Source organism: Solanum pennellii, chromosome 3 (assembly GCF_001406875.1).
Source record: "Solanum pennellii chromosome 3, SPENNV200".
Lineage (NCBI taxonomy): Eukaryota > Viridiplantae > Streptophyta > Magnoliopsida > Solanales > Solanaceae > Solanum > Solanum pennellii.
In genome coordinates this window covers 32128600-32145619 of record NC_028639.1, presented here as the reverse complement: position 1 = coordinate 32145619, position 17020 = coordinate 32128600, and the positions used below count along the sequence as shown (strand labels likewise).

General features: G+C 34.6%; 1 protein-coding gene across 1 annotated transcript; it reads left to right on the top strand.

The window, feature by feature from the left end:
• Positions 1-244: 244 nt before the first annotated feature.
• On the top strand, positions 245-9564 carry LOC107015242. The gene is made up of 12 exons (XM_015215450.2): positions 245-418; positions 519-572; positions 662-748; positions 1700-1798; positions 2211-2306; positions 2510-2575; positions 2675-2765; positions 3131-3198; positions 3289-3354; positions 3936-3986; positions 4286-4350; positions 9127-9564. The coding sequence occupies exons 1-12, from the start codon at positions 245-247 to the stop codon at positions 9173-9175; spliced, it is 966 nt and encodes a 321-aa protein (XP_015070936.1). The 3' UTR covers positions 9176-9564.
• The last annotated feature ends 7456 nt before the right edge of the window (positions 9565-17020 follow it).

Sequence of the window (17020 nt, the reverse complement as noted above, 5' to 3'; positions counted from 1 at the left end):
GCTTATGATTAATAAATGAACAATCAAATCAAACTGAGTTATATTAATTTAATTTTAATGTAAAAAATTTAATTCAATTAATTTGATAGAAATTTTGATTAGCGTATCCAAATGGACACACCTAGTCCTAAGAGTGGTACATAAAAAAAAATGGGGGTGGATTAGATTTTGGAGCAATAGCTAAGTCAGGTGTAGCCAGACGGATAGAATTGGAGAGGGTCGAGGGAGTTTTTGAGTGTCAAAGATGAACACTCTTGTATTAGCTCCTTCACCTTTAGGCACCTTTTACCCATTTTCACGCTTTCTTTACTCTAATCTCAACAACAATGCTACTCATAACTACCTTCTTTCTCCTTCTCCATCTAAATCCTTTTCCTCACTAACCTCAACTTCTCCTCTTCTCGCCATGGCTTCTCAGGTTGACTAATTTTTTCCCAGATTTAGTATTTTTTTTAATCAATTTTCAAATACTTGTGTTGATCAATATTAATCTGAAGTTTCGTTTTTGTTTTGTTCAGAATGTATCATCTGGTGATGAGGTTGATATCTTTCCGTTGATTCAAGCTCATCAGGTGTAAATATTATCTTTTAATGGTGTTTATGTTTAGGCATAGAGGAATCAAATCTCAGTTGAATGTATTGTGATTTTGAATTGTTTCAGGAGAAGGCTGCTAGGCTATCTCCTATTGAAGATGTTAGAACACTTCTTCATTATAGCCTCCGTGGTGTGCTTTCTACTTTCTCTCAGGTTCAACCTTTTATCACATATTTGCTTTTTTTTTTTTTTACTTGGACTTGTTGTTATATGGGCTAGATGATCAATTTTGTATCTCCTATTCTCTTAATGTACCATCTTTATTAAATTGTAAATTGGAAAAATTATAAGTAATTGATATTACATAGACTAACAAAAGAGGAGTAATTGATAGTACATAATACATATGCACAATGTAAGGGAGAACATAGTTACATATTAGGAATGCATATAGTATATCAGCTTATCAAACAGTAAAAAAGGTATTCATATAGTGTATCATGGATCTCATTTGTGATTCCGGTACATTATTATCTTGAATAAGACTGACATGCTACAGCTAGATTGTTTCATATAATTGTTGAAATGTTATGTTTATTGAGCACATAATTGATATACTTGAAGGAAGAACTGTTTTTAATTACTATATGTACTTTGGGGCGAGGACAGAGATTTTTAAAGCAGATATTCCCTCTTAGTAGTACTTTTTTGACCAAGGTTATGTAAATCCCTCTTCTTTTCTAGATAATATGGAAGGATTATTCAATTGACCCAATTTTATGAAAGAAACATCCACTGTACTACCTGACAGTTGATGATTTGTCATATATACAGTCATACACTCTCTAGTATTATGCAGTGTAAGTAAATGAATGATGAACAAGTATCTGGAACCTACATGTTGTTACAATTTGATAGCCACAACTGTGATTCAAAGGGCATTCTTAACAGAAGTGTCGGTGCCTATCTTGGGCCCAATTATGAAATTCTCCTTTCTATCAAACTGTGTTAGGCATGAAACATGAACATGTTTGGAGTATAATCTGAATGTTTTTCTTTATCTTTCATCTGAATGCTATTTACTTATTGCTCCATAGTTTTACAATTAACTGTGGATTTTATTGCAAGACGCCCTTGTTCCCACAATTTTTTTTATTGTTGCAGAAGTATGAGGGCTATCCTTCAGCTTCCATGGTAGATTTTGCATGTGATACTTATGGATCTCCAATATTAGCCGTTAGCAACTTGGCTGTTCACACCAAGGTTCATTTTGTCATCTCTGGTGGTTAAAGTTGTGCCTTAGTTTCTGTATTTACCAAATTGGGATAATAGAAACTTCAGTTCTACAAATCTGTGTCCTTATTTAAGTTACTGATTTCAAAAACAAAAAAAAAAAGATTACTGCTTTCAAAAAAAATCTGTGTCCTTATTATGGGGTTTGTATTAGTTTGGATTTCAATTCAAAGGCTATTCAAGATAATTGTTTGAATTTGTTAAAAGAACAAAAGTGCTGACATCAATATTCATCTTCTTATGTCAATGTAGCGCTGATATCCTGAAAATGTTGTCTCTGTAGTATTCTTATTGTATTTGTATTTTTCAGAATTCGTTTAGCCCTTCCCTTTCTTCATTTTCAGAACGTAGGTTTTGATATGAAACCTGGTGATTAGTGCAGGATCTCCTAGCTACTTCTAGATGCTCATTGCTTGTTGCAAGAGATCCTGAAGATAGGACTGACTTAGTAATTACAGTGCATGGTGATGCTGTTCCTGTAAGTTGTCACTTTGAGAGAAATTTCTTTCCATGATCTCCCTCCCCCCACTCCTCTCTCTCTCTCTCTATCTATCTATCTATCTATCTCTATCTATCTCTCTCCCTCCATCCCTCCCAACTCCCTCCCCCTCTCTCCCTCCCTCTTCATTTGACGGGAAATATATGTCAGTTTGTTCTTTATTTTTCTGATTGATATCATAGGTACCGGAAACAGAGAAAGAAGGTATTCGAGCCACATATTTGGCTAGGCATCCTAAGGCATTTTGGGTAACTTGTTTCACCTCTTTCTATTCAGTGGCATCATGCATTTCACAATAGATATTCCTTCTTTTTTCCATCACATGTAATAACTGAATCTTTGTGAAGGTTGACTTTGGTGACTTCCACTTCATGCGCATTGAACCCAGAATTGTACGTTACGTATTGGGCGTTGCAACTGCCATATTGGGATCTGGAGGTTCGTGTTGAGTATTGACTACTGGAATTGCCTCCTTTTGTTATTATTGTCGCTCTCCCGTACTCCACATAACACTTCGCATTTTCCTCCTTCCCACACTTGATATTTGATTTTGGGCCTCTTATTTTGCTCCTCGCACCTTATGGGGTGAATAAGAGCAGGTAAGCATACATCTGGCTTCTTGCTACTAAATTGTACAATCCCATTGATGAATCATATTAGATTTCAGGTTCCACCAGCATAGTATTCGAGAAACTGAGAGTGTGACCAATTGTGAACTGCTAGATCTGTCATTTATTTAGTTTCTCTCAATGCAATATTTGTACTTCTTTCTTGTACTAAATCCCTCTTTTAACTCCTCACAGAATTTAGCAAAGAGGAGTTTCGAACAGCTAAAGTAGATCCAATATACCAATTTTCAAGGCCAATCACGGTATAGAAATGCTGATGTTCATTGTGTATGTTATGCTTTCTTCTTTTATGAATAAGAGTAGTTCTCTTATTGCTTTTACTTTTTGATCAGTCACATATGAATAAAGATCATATGGAGGACACCAAGCTGATTGTGCAGCACGCAACATCAGTTCCGGTACATTTCAGAACTTCTTTATATTTTTTCTGCAATGGTGCTTGTTCATGGATCTTGGAAATTTTGTTTTACCAGGAATTATGATGAAATCCAAAAAAGGAAAAGGTAATTAAATATAGAGCCAATACGGGAAGATAAGATTTTTCACAGGGCTTGGAAATGCAAAGATGCAAACTCATTTATCACGGGACAACCTGGGAATTTTCTTTTATAGCAAAATACATATGTCCAAACTCATGCCTAATTAACAAATGACTAGAGCTAACACCCAAAAGATTTTTTTCAAAAAAAAAAAAAAAATGGATTGGAAATGCATGGGATGCAATATTCCACCAAGGTGCTGATAACTTGTTTCTCCAGCAGCTGATAAATATAACATATAGCTGCCCCATGTATGATATGTCCGAGCTTTTGAGGATATGAAGCCGGGAAATGATGCATGATTTTATCTGCTTCTGGCAGTCCATTGACATTTAACATTACTGTCAATTAGTTATAGTTAATTTAGTTTTACTGGACATGGAGTGCAAGGTGTTATCTCCTCCCAAAGTAAAAAGCTGCATTGACTTTCTTTTGTTCAGGTTGACTTTGCGTACATGTTGGATATAGACAGTCTTGGTTTTAATGTCAAGGTGAGGCTGCTATTCCATCTCCATTGTTGTTGATTCATGTCTGTTGTAACTTTTTCTATAATTATTTTATCACTTAGATATACGTAGTGGAGAAATATGCACTTGTGATATTCTGTGAGTTTGTCTACTTCAAAATATGTAACTTGCTAGTAACCTTTTTTAAGGAAATTGGCAGTTATGCCAAGAAATGCCTAGTTGAGAAGTGAACAGAAATATTTTCTCTTGTTCAGCTATGACAAGTGCTTTTTTCTTTCAAGCTTGGCATGGACTATATACTTGCACTTTGATTTTAATTTCAGGCTTGCTACAAGGACACTGATTTGAAGCTTCGAGTTCCATTCCCTAGACGTGCTGTAGACAGAAAGTAAGTTTTCAAAGTTCTATCGCAATTCTTTTATAGGAGTTTACAATTCACGTTGATCTCCTTTTTTTGCTTCCTTTACTCTTCCCGTTTTCTGATGCAATGTCTTTTTTATTATATGCTGTTTTTTCTCTTGTTTTCTTTTGGGTTGGGTCTGGCTTAAGATCTAATGTCTTTACTAGTGTGTTCTGGGTGGAAAGAATTTTTTGAGTACACATGTAGGATCATACATGTTCAACTGATTTCTAATGAAAACAGCTGGTAATGTGGAACGAACAAAATTATATTCAACTGATAAGGGAGAAGTTACAAGGTAACAATTCTCAACATAGAAACCGGAGAAAAAGATAGACGAAATGAGATAATAGAAAAGGGAGACTGACTCCGAATTGCTAAAACTTTAGCTAAGAAAATAAAGATGCAAGTTCTTCCATGTCCTATTCTAGAGCTCCTGTGCTGTTTATATAGGAGGGTCTTGATCTGGGTATTTCTTGGCAGCTGGTGCCACATGTGGTACGGTATTTGGCAGGGGTAGTGATCCTTTCTTGTCTTTTGGGACCACATACTCATCCAGGTATTTTGGGGATTGCTTGTCCTTGTTGTTGTGCCTCAGTGTACCCAAGTGTTCCTGCAGGCTTGTTACACTGCGGCCCCCATGAAGACAGACCTTGTTCTCAAGGTTCAAGTCAGAAAACGATCTGTGAGTGCAGGAAGGTCCTCCCAGGTGGCCTCATTCAGAGGCAAGCCCTGCCATTTGACCAGGAACTGGATGATCTGATGTCCTCACTTTGTGACAATGAGCTACTCCAAAATGTCTTCAGGTGTGAGCATCAAAGAGGAGTCTTGTTTATAAGATCAAGGGGGTAACCTGTTGATTAGGGTTCCCTAAACACTTCTGCAGAACCGAAACATGAAAGACGGGGTTGTATTTTGGAGAAAGATAGGAGGTCCAGTTTGTAACCTCACCCACACGATGGAGGACCCTAACTGGCCCGAAGAACCTTCAACTGAGTTTGGTTTGCCACTGAAAGCGAAGAGAGAGCTGCCTGTAGGGATGTAATCGAACATACACTCAATCTCCAATCTGAGGCTTGCGTCTTGCGTCCTTGTCTGCATTCTGGTTCATACGTTCCTGGGCAGCCTGCAAATTGGACTTCAAGAGGGCCAATGTTTCATCTTGGCGACAAAGGGACTCTGCCGCATTTGGATTAAACGTGTGATTTATGATGTATCGAGCTACTGTTGGGGGAGGCCGGCCATAAACAATCTCAAAAGGAGTAAGCTAAAAGCTATGTTGGTATGATGTTGTTGTATCGAAACTCACCCCACCAAGTAGTAGGGACATCCGCAGCAAAACATAGGATAAAAATCTCAAAGACACTTGTTGAGATCCTCTGTATTTCCATTCGGTTGCGGATGATAAGCAGCGCTCTTAGCTAATTAGGTCCGTTCAGTCAATTGATCTCAGCCCAAAAATCAGTCAAGAAAATAGGTTCGTGGCCTGTAACAATTGATAAAGGAAAGCCATGTAATGAGATGTATTCTTGGACAAACACTTCCACAGACTTTTTTTTTTAATAAAGTAAACACTTCCATGAACTTGTGACTAGTGAATTTCGGAGGGAAGGCAATGAAATGGCCATGTTTTGACAATCTGTCCACGGTTAATAGAATGATTGCGTCCCTGAGAAGGTGGGAGACCAGTGACCAAAGCCATAGAAATATCCTCAAAAATTGCAGCTGGTATAGGAAGTAGAAGAAGATATCCAGCTGGTTTCAAACATGTAGCCTTCATTTGCTGGCATATCTAGCAATTTAGGTTAAACTGCTTGACATCCTTGCTCATACCTGCCCAATGAAAATTGGATGAGAGGCGTTGAAAAGACCTCATAATACCAGCATGACCTCCAATTTTAGAAGAATTTCATTCTTCCAAGAGCAAATGTTTTAGTGCTGGATTGGGGGGGATAAGCAAATGCTCACGAAAAAAGAAGCAGGCCTTCCTGAAAGGTGAAGTGAAAGTGAAGCTACAGGAGCAAATGAAGAAAAGGGTGAAAGAGGTGGGGTTGATTAGTGGTGCAATGTCTGGTGGGTTGGGTAAGAAAAATAATATTTTGTGATAGGAGGGGCAGGTTGGGTTTTTTAACTTGGGCCAATAGTTTCTGCTCTGTAACATGGCCAAACTAATAGCCTCATGAATGTCTGTAGGTCTAAATGCTAAACATCAGTTTGATCACCGGAATAAGCCCAGATACAAAAGAAGAAATAACGCATCATCTCTGAGAAGCATCAGTAGTGTGATTTGCAAGCTGCCCAAACCGAGAAAATACTCAATGACGGGGTAGATGTCATTCATTACTTCTCCAAAACCCCCTCCGATGCTTCAATGATTGGTGAACCAAAACGAATTACCAAAGCTTTGGTAAAGCATCCCCAGACAATCAGTTGATGGTTCTTATATATCCATTGATACCTATCTCTAGCCATGCCCTCAAGATAGAACAAGACAAGGTTCATCCTGAATTTTATAGGCATCAAAGTATTGCTTTGCTTGGGAAACCCTTTCAGCTAACTGGCCGTCAAAACGGGCTAAGATCCATGGGTGTTGGTATCTCTATGAAGAGGGTCGAAAGGGTTTTGGTTTATAGCAAGGGTGGCTGTTGCAGTGGGTTCAACGACTGAGCGTAGGGGGGTGGAGAAACGTGTTGATAGAAGAATTTGTGTTGGTGGGATGGAAGAAAACTAAGGTTAGAGGTTGTTGGTCTTTTTCTTTGGGGGCTGGATGTTCTGATTCTGGGTCTAGAGGGTGGAAATTTGGGAGATAATCTTTTTGAAGTGTAGAGTTAATTGACTCAAAAGTCTTAGTGTGAGAATCAATGGTTTCTTGCAGCCGCTTGACGGCCTTGTCCATTGTGCGCAGACGTGTGTTGGGAGCACCATCACCCTTGGTAGAGGAGGTTCAATGAAAGCACCAAATGGAACGATTCAAAATTATATTCATCTGACAAGGGATAAATTACATGGTAGCAGTTCTCAACTATAGGGAAAACAGAGCAAAAGATAGACAACAACGCATACCCAGTGAAATCCCACAAGTGAGGTTTGGGCAGGGTAGAAAAGGGTTGCAGGTTGTTAACATTTTAGCTAAGAAAATAAAGATGGAAGTAAATCCATGCCCTTTTCTAGAGCTCCTGTGTTATTATATAGGAGGATCTTGATCTGGATCTTTATTGATGGCTGGTGCAATATGTGAAGCAGTATTTGGCAGGGGGTAGGTGGTCCTTTCTTGGCCTTTGGGCCACATACTCATCCAGGTGTTTTGGGGACTGTTTGACCCTGTTGCTGCGCCTCAGTGTACCCAAGTGATCCTGCAGGTTTGTTAAATAATGTGATTGTTAAAATTGTCCATGTAGATGTGAAATAAACCTTTACATTTGGATTTCAAAAAGTAATGATCAATTATGGAGGCATGACATTTTCTTTTTCCTATAAAAAATTCTTCGATTGTCTCTGTGGATTCCTTTTGCTGTGACATTGTCAGCTTTGAAGTTTTTTTGGATAGTTGACTTATCCTTGAGATATACTCCCCTTGCTCCAATAACTAGACTTAATTCGGCAAATTTTATTATCAGGAGTAAAATATTTGAATAAATTGTTTTAACTGATTTTTAAAGGTAAGTTTAAAGTATTCTCTATGTTCACTTTTACTTTTCGGCTATATTAAAAATAGATTTTCATTTTTATTTATCACTTTTAACTTATCAAGAAAAGACAATTTTTTTCCCATGTTTTACCCTTAGCATAAATTACTTGTTTCCCAAATCATTTTTCAAGACCTAATACTAAACATAAATTAATAGAGATAGTGTGGTAAAATAGTAATGTCAATTATTGTTTTCCTAATGGGTGTGTCAAGTCCAACAATGACAAGTAAAACAGAACAGAGGGAGTAGTTGTTGCTTTGAGATGTGAAAGGTGGAATAATTAGTTGGTAAGATGTCAAGCGAAGTTTAAAATGTATAAAAATGTATTAGTTTTCGTAGTTTATATTAGTTTTAATTGTTGGATCAAAAATGATTTCAATTTTACTGGGATGGAGGAGGAACTATGAAACTAATCTCTGAATTATCTCATTATTGGAAATAAAAATAATACTTATTTGATGATCACAAATTAGTTCTCCCTCCGTCCTATATTAGTTGTCAAGGTTACTAATAATGCTTGTCCCAATTTACTTGTTATTTACAAAATTAAGATGAAATTAACTTTTTCTGTTTCATTTTACCCTTAGTGTTAAATGTTCTTGAAATAAGATTAGCTTAGTTTTGTTCTTAAATGTAGTGCAATTTATTGGAGACTGATCAAGTGTAAAGTAGTAAAAAATACTACTTTTTGTTTATGATTTCTTGAGGAAAATGTGACGATTAATATTGGGACAGAGGGAGAATTGTCCTCGTGTTCAACAAACGACCTATTTATGTTTCATGGTTTAGACCAAGCTGCAGTATAATCTACTTGCATAAATGAGCATAGTGCCTAAGATTTCCTCGGTTTGTCTTCAATCTTCAAAGGACTAAGTGGAAGTTTGTTTGGGGAATTTTCTCAAATCATCAAGAGCCCCATATTCAGTTTCTCCTAAATCTTTATTTTTCATTGCTTTGGTTATAGTCACCGTCTTCGTATAAATTGAGGTCCTAAAAAAGTGTGTTACGTCTGCTATATTTTGACATGCCTACTACTGTGTTTCCAGTCTAAATCTTCCATACATCAAATTTGCAGGGATGTGAAGGCACTTATTGTTGAAATGCTTCAGGCTGCCAGGACTTAGGTTCATTGACTAACCATTATAATTTCCCATTCCAGCTTCATATTGGTGTGGGAGTTCTATATCATGTAAATATTAAAAACACAGCTCTGTGGAATGAAAACAAGTAATAATGGAGAATGAAACTAACAACCAATATTGAAGATTTTGGGTAAACTGTCCTTGGTTTGGATATAAAATGAGGAGCAGATTCAACCTACAATTCAAGGTAATGATTTCCTACACTAATATTGAGATTATACTCAAATTTGGTGTAATTACAACTATGAAGTACTGAGTTTTCATAGTTAGAAATGTGTAATTTAGACCTAGGGTCAAATGGAGAAAGTTGAGCAATTGGCCTAGCAATCTAAGTTAAAATTAGATTTTGCACATAGATATATTCTTAGCTACTTATGGTATAGATATGCATGATCTATTTTTGTACGCTCTTATCCATTAAAATACTCATAAGAAACACGACTCAAAAAAAGAAAGAAGGTTGGAAATTGGAATCTAACTTAAGTAAGCTTACATGCCCTTTAACTTATATGTTATCAAAGCATTACCTGATTAAATGCCGTATGTTGACATCAAACTTTGGCCTGATATTTTTAAAGTTCATGCCTTTAAATATTTTATTCATTAAATAGTTCAAAATACATGTTTTGCAATTTTTGTGTAATTTATCGATAATTATCTTTATTTTTGAAAAGTTGGGATTTTTGTCCGTTAATTTTGATTTCGTTATTTTTTATTATAATCATTTTAATATATTGTGAATATTGTGTCGGTTTAATTAAATCCTACACAAGCTAAGGTTTTGTGTGATATTAAAATTAAAGACATTTGTGTAAAATAAATGAATGACATTCTAAAAACTACACAACATGTGATTAATAAAACATCGAAGTAAAAAGTACCTGGGCCGAGTCAAATGCAGAAATCATATCAAAGTTATGCACTCTATGCGATAAAGGACTATACATTGCATTTCCAAGGATAGTTTTCAAATACGGTATAACAACATCATAGTACTTCAAGAAGTGCATTCGTTAAAACATCACATACTAAGGCAACGGCAGGATTTCCAGATCCACCAGTTCAAATGGATTATCACATTATATATCATCATATCATCTATATCTATATTACCTTAGAAGCATGAACTCCTAACTTGTCGATGAGTTCTGACCTTTTTTATAGGGTTGTGATTTTTCAATGAATTGTGACTTTCTAAAGAGTTGTGAATTTTTCAAATAGAAATGACTTTTTCAATAAGTTGTGACTTTTCCAAAGAGTTGTGACTTCTTGGAAAGATCATGCCTTTTCACATAAGAAACAAAAAATCAATTGTTCATACTACTCTTTGTAGACTATAAATTAAGAGTGTACATGACCGGATTGGTTTGGGTTTTTCAAATATCAAACCAAACCATATATATAAAAATTTTAAATTTATAAATCAAACCAAACTAATAAAATTTGATTTTTTTTCGAGTTTTTCAACCACGGGTTGGTTGGATTTTTTAAATACCAAACCAAAACCATTGTGTTGAATTTTTAAATTTATAAATCAAATCAAATAATAAACCTCGAATTTTTTCAAATTTTTTATTTTTTCGGTAAAGTTTGTATACAAATATATAATTAACTTGTGCTTCAAATATTTTTTTTAGTCCAACCAAAATATAATTATCTAATGTGTTTCTTAAAAAATAACACAAAATATGAGATGAGTATTGATGACACAAAAATATTCAATTAAAAATAATAATGAAATCATCATATAAAATAAATATTGTAAAGTCATAATGAAAATGACCATAATTTAAAAGTACTAAATCATGCTAAATAAGTTTATTAACATTAATAAATATGTAAGGAAAATTAAAATTAGATTATGTATTTAAACTATGTAAACTAATGTAAAACTAAGAACAAGTATTCAATATTATTGTCATCCTTAGTGTTGAATTGATTTTTTACATTAGTATTAAACAATGATTTAATTTTATTATAATTATCAACATCTATGAACTATAATCTTTATTGGACCATTCCAAATTATAAGTTTTAAACTTGAACTAATATATTAAAAGATAAAACTATGAAATAGAATAAAAAATATTTTAAAATTATATCAAAGTAAATATTTTTATTTATAAAATAAATTAAAATAAAATATATAGTATCGGGTTGGTTTGGTCTCGGGTAATTTTTTTTAGTTAAAACCAAGCCAACCCAATATAGTCGGGTTTTTTTCCCAATACCAAACCAAGTCAAACCAAACCATTAGTCGGGTTTTTTTCGGGTTGACTCGATTTGTGATTTGGTTCGATTTTTGGTTCAATTTTTGTATACCCCTACTATAAATAGAGGGGTATCCTCTAATTTTCAACCACAAATTTTTGAATCTTCTACTCTTCTTCTTGTATTTTAATATTTTTTTCTGTGATTTAATATCGTTGAGTAAGTTCAAAGTTCAGCGGAATATGATGTACCAATGTTTTGATGAAGTAAATTGTTCTATCGTGAGAGGGTATATTCTTTAACATCGAGTACTTGAGAAAAATAATTCTAATGATAAAATACATATTTTTTTGCTTAGATAGTATGTAATGTTTCAATATATGAAGTTAACATTATGTAGTCTAAACTCATTTGTTTTTGTTAACAATTTCACTTGTGATGTATATATATGCTTCTAAATATCTTTTTCCAAAAATTATTAAACTTCTCAAGAGTTAGATTATTGTCACGATTTATTTTTTTATTCTCAAGACAAAAGAATGACTTTATTTATCAATGTTACTTATGTGATTTAGATTGTCATGAATTTGCTTCAAAATAGTAAACATTGCCTTTTTGTTTTATTAATTTAACATTTCTTAATATTTAAGTATTTCGACGAAATAACACCAATTGAAGTTTGTATTAGTTTAACTTTTATTGCAGTCTAAATTCATTAATTATTGTTAACAATTTCTCTTGTGATGTAGATATATACTTCTAAATATCTTTATCCAAAATTGTTCAACTTCTCAATAGTTAGAGAATTGTCACAATTTGTTTTTCTAAATCATTTAAAATTTATATGAATGTGGAAATATGTTATTATATATGAATCACATAAAATTTACTACTAATAAATTAATTTTATATTTAGTAATATGTAATAAATATTTTCATTTTGTCTCTATACTAAATTAAAATCTAATATCTATAAAAAATAGTAACATAAATTAAAAGTCCTATTTATTTATGTAAGTATAAAATTTATTAGAAATTCAACTATAATTCTTTAGTTGTAACATTATAAATTATCTTAGTTATTACTAATTATTGCAAATGTTATTCACACTCTTCTACACTCTAGTTATAATTATGAATTTTCATAATTATTGCATTAATTATTTCTATCTTTCATCCTTGCTTAGATTAACTTTTTGACCAATAATTTTTCATATTATCATACCGTCCCTATATATGTGATAGCATAGTGTTGTTATTTTTCCTTGGACGAATCATGTTTGATTGAATAAATTGAAAATTGTTTACAAGTATATGAACTATATCTTTGTTGAGTGTAAGATAAACAGATGATTATATATATGATTTAGTTTTAAATTTTAATTTTTTGGTATAAAAAAAGAAAATCTTTCTCAGCCAACTACGGATAGTAAGATAACTTATAAAATAAAAATTGCAAAAATAGTTCAAAAATAAAATGATGTTATTCTTCACACGTTCATATAACATCTAAACAGATTAAGTGGAATACAAGTGTAAAGCACACCTGAATAAATGACAAGAAAAATACACAACAAATATATACATATACATTATTAAATTTAACTAATAAATTTTTTCGTTGACCTTCTCTATAGGTTCGTTGAATAAGAGACAATATATGATGATTCACATAGAACATTCACAAAAGAATCTGCAATATAATTTTGTGCAAAACTTATTATTCAAATTTTCGCTTAAATTTTCTGAATTGGTAGTCATGTGCAACACGTGTTGAAAAACTAGCATCTATCTATATCTATATCTATATTTATATCTATCTATACATCTTAAAAGAATGAACTCATAAATTGAATGTTAAATTACTATAATATCCTTAACTTATGTTTTGACTTTTTCAATGAGTTGTGACTTTTTTTGTAACACCCCGTATCTAGAACAGACCAGAAATCAGCTTTTCAGAAAAGTCTGCAGGTGCAATTGATGGTTACTATCGACGGACCGTAGCCTGATCCACGGCGCGTACTGCACATCCGTCGTTTGTGACTGAAACTCTCCCAAAATGCAGCCCAGAAAATTTGACTAAATGTCAAACGACGGACGGACCTACGATCTGTAGTCTGTGTCCGTCGATCAATACCCCATTTACCCACTTTCTAACAAGAACCACGATTGACCAGTACGGTTGTAGAACTAGGATTGTTCGATTCAGTTTCCAGACGAATTAATCTTAGAGTGGAAGGGTAGTAGCTTAGCGCCTACGGGTCGATTCATTTCTTACCTTAAGGACAGAAAGATGATCTCTAAGGGTTATATTTATTATCTAGTTCGGGTTAAGGATTCTAGATCTGAAACCCCAACTCTTGAGTCAGTTCCAGTAGTCTGTGAGTTTCCAGAATTATTTCCAGAAGATCTTCAAGAGTCCTTCCCAAAAAGGAAATTGACTTTGAAATTGATATCTTTCCAGATACCCAGCCTATTTATATTCCTCATTGTAGAATGGCTCCAACAAAGCTTAAGGAATTGAAAGAGCAGTTGAAAGACCTTCTAGATAAGGGCTTCATCAGACCTAGTATTTCACCATGGGGTGCACCAGTGTTGTTCGTAAAGAAGAAAGATGGTTCTCTTAGAATATGCATTGACTATAGACAGTTAAACAAGGTCAAAATCAAGAATAAGTATCCCATCCCTAGGATTGATGACTTGTTTGACCAACTTCAGGGTGCTAGTCACTTCTCAATGATAGACCTCAGATCGGGTTATCATCAGCTTAGAGTCAGAGACAGTGATATTCTGAAAACAGCCTTCAGAATTTGGTATGGTCATTATGAATTTGTAGTTATGTCGTTTGGACTAACCAATGCTCCTGCAGCATTCATGGATTTGATGAACAGAGTGTTCAAACAGTACTTTTACTTGTTCGTTATCACCTTTTATTGATGATATCCTTATTTACTCTAGGAACGAGGAAGAACATGCGAGTTATTTGAGAATTGTTCTACAGACTCTCAAGGAGCTCAAGTTATTCGCTAAGTTTAGCAAATGTGAGTTCTGGTTGCAATCCGTTGCTTTTCTTAGTCACATTGTATCTAGCGAAGGGATCCGAGTGGACTCATAGAAGATAGAAGCAGTGAAACAATTGACCATACCTACCTCTGATACAAATATAAGAAGTTTCTTAGGTCTAGCGGGTTATTACAGAAGGTTTGTGGAAGGATTCTCATCCATAACCTCACCATTGACTAGGTTAACTCAGAAGATGGTCAAGTTTCAATGGCCAGATGATTGTGAGAAAAGATTTGCAGAATTGTAAACTAGATTGACTACATCTCCTGTCTTGACTCTACCAGAGGGTTCAGATGGTTATGTGATCTATTGTGATGCATCCAGAGTTGGCCTAGGTTTTATATTGATGCAGCGAGATAAGGTTATAGCTTATGCTTCCAGGAAACTTAAGGTTCATGAGAAGAACTATCCAACTCATGACCTCAAGCTTGCAGCAGTAGTATTTGCACTCAAGATATGGAGACACTACTTGTATGGTGTTCATGTAGATATGTTCACTGATCATAAGAGCCTTTAGTATGTGTTCACCCAGAAAGAGTTGAATCTTAGCTAGAGGAGATGGCTTGAGTTTCTTAAGGATTATCATATTTGTGTGCATTATCATCCTGGTAACGCGAATGTAGTAGCATATGCTCTTAGCAGATTATCCATGGGTAGTGTAGCCCATGTTGAGGAAGAAAGAAAGGAGCTAGTGAAGGATGTTCACAGGCTTGCTTGCTTGGAAGTTCGCCTTATGAGCATATCAGACAGTGGTGTAACAGTTCAGAATGGGGAAAAATCTTCTTTGATAGTGGAGGTTAAGGAAAAGCAAGACAATGATCCAATCTTGCTTGAACTTAAGGGTGCAGTCCACAATCAGAGAGTGGAGGTTTTCTACCAAGGGGGAGATGGTGTACTTCGCTACCTAAGTAGATTGTGTGTTCCTGATGTGGGTGAGTTGAGAAAGCATATCCTTGCAGAAGCCCATAACTCCAGATATTCTATTCATCTAGGTGACACTAAGATGTACCGCGATCTGCGGGAAGTCTATTGGTGGAATGGCATGAAGAGGGATATAGCAGATTTTGTGAGTACGTACTACAATTGCCAACAAGTCAAGGTAGAACATCAGAAACCAAGGGGTATGACTCAAGAGATCGATATTTCTACTTGGAAGTGGGATGTGATCAATATGGATTTCATCACAGGGTTACCTCGTACTCGCAGACAACATGACTCTGTTTGAGTGATAGTTGATAGGATGACTAAGTCTTCTATCTTTTTAGCGGTCAAGACTACAGATTCGGTAAAGGACTATGCCAAGCTTTACATTAATGAAATTCTGAGGTTACATGGGGTTCCTTTGTATATTGAAGAAACTTTACCCCAGAACAAGAACCAGGTTCTTGTAAGTTGCTTTTAAGTAAAGACACAAACACTGATTGAATTAAAAACCTTCCTCACACAAGGAAGGAAAAACCTCGTTTTATTAATTCAATTATAAGATTTTGTGATTACAACTCAATAATCAAGAAAACCTTATCTCTACTACCTCTCTCGATTGACTCCAATCGATCTCTCCAAAAGGTCAAACCCACCTTTTGTTACAACTCTCACTAACACTCAACCCTACAAAGAGCCAAACCCACCCTTTGTACAATGAACTGTAAATTACAATCAAGAACAAAACAAGAAGATAGTTCTACACGTTAAAAACCTTCTTACTCAAGAACGTTTTAAACTTAGCAAACCTATCGATCTTGAAGACTTCAGTGTGATGAATAATTCTCACTTTTCTCTCTATGTGAAGTCGTGGTCTTCTATTCTGCGTATGTCCTCTTTTTATAGATATTCATGCTGCCTCGAATCCTTATCAATTAAGGTAAGGAAATTGTATTTAAACAAGGATTACTTCTTTTGTACAATCCCTTTTATATAAAACTTTCTTCCTTAATTATTAAAGTTTCCTTATTTGCAACAACTTGTATCTTTAATAATTAAGGTTTCCTTATTTGTATCAACTTGTATCTTTAGCACTAATTGGACCGTGTCAATATTTCGTGACAATTTCTGCGATCTCTGGCCGAGTTATTTTACTACTTGTACTACTTGTGGCTGGCATCGAACCTGCTTTGCTTAAGTTGCTTGTCGCATTGAACCTGCTTTGCTTAAGTTGCTTGTCTATCATCAAAACATATCAACTTGTAGAATTAGGATTCTATCAAATTCCCCCTTTTTGATGAAGACAAACCTGTGTAATGCAACTCATATATCTTCCCCCTTTTGACAAATCAAAAAGAGTCCAACAACCATCATCCATAGCAACAAAACCAATTAACATCCATAGCAGCAATAAAATCTCAGCCAGTTGAGCATAATAAAATGTTCTAGCAACAAAACAAAGAGTAACAACACATAGTTTAACCAACTAAGAGAACCAATTTCAAACAAAATGCTTTTTCAATGTGAAGGTTGACCAGGCTTAGTTGAAGCAGAAGCTAGCATATCCAGAACTCTGTCAACTCTTGCATTGTTAGCAAGTTGCTGCTGCACCATATGATCCTTCAACCT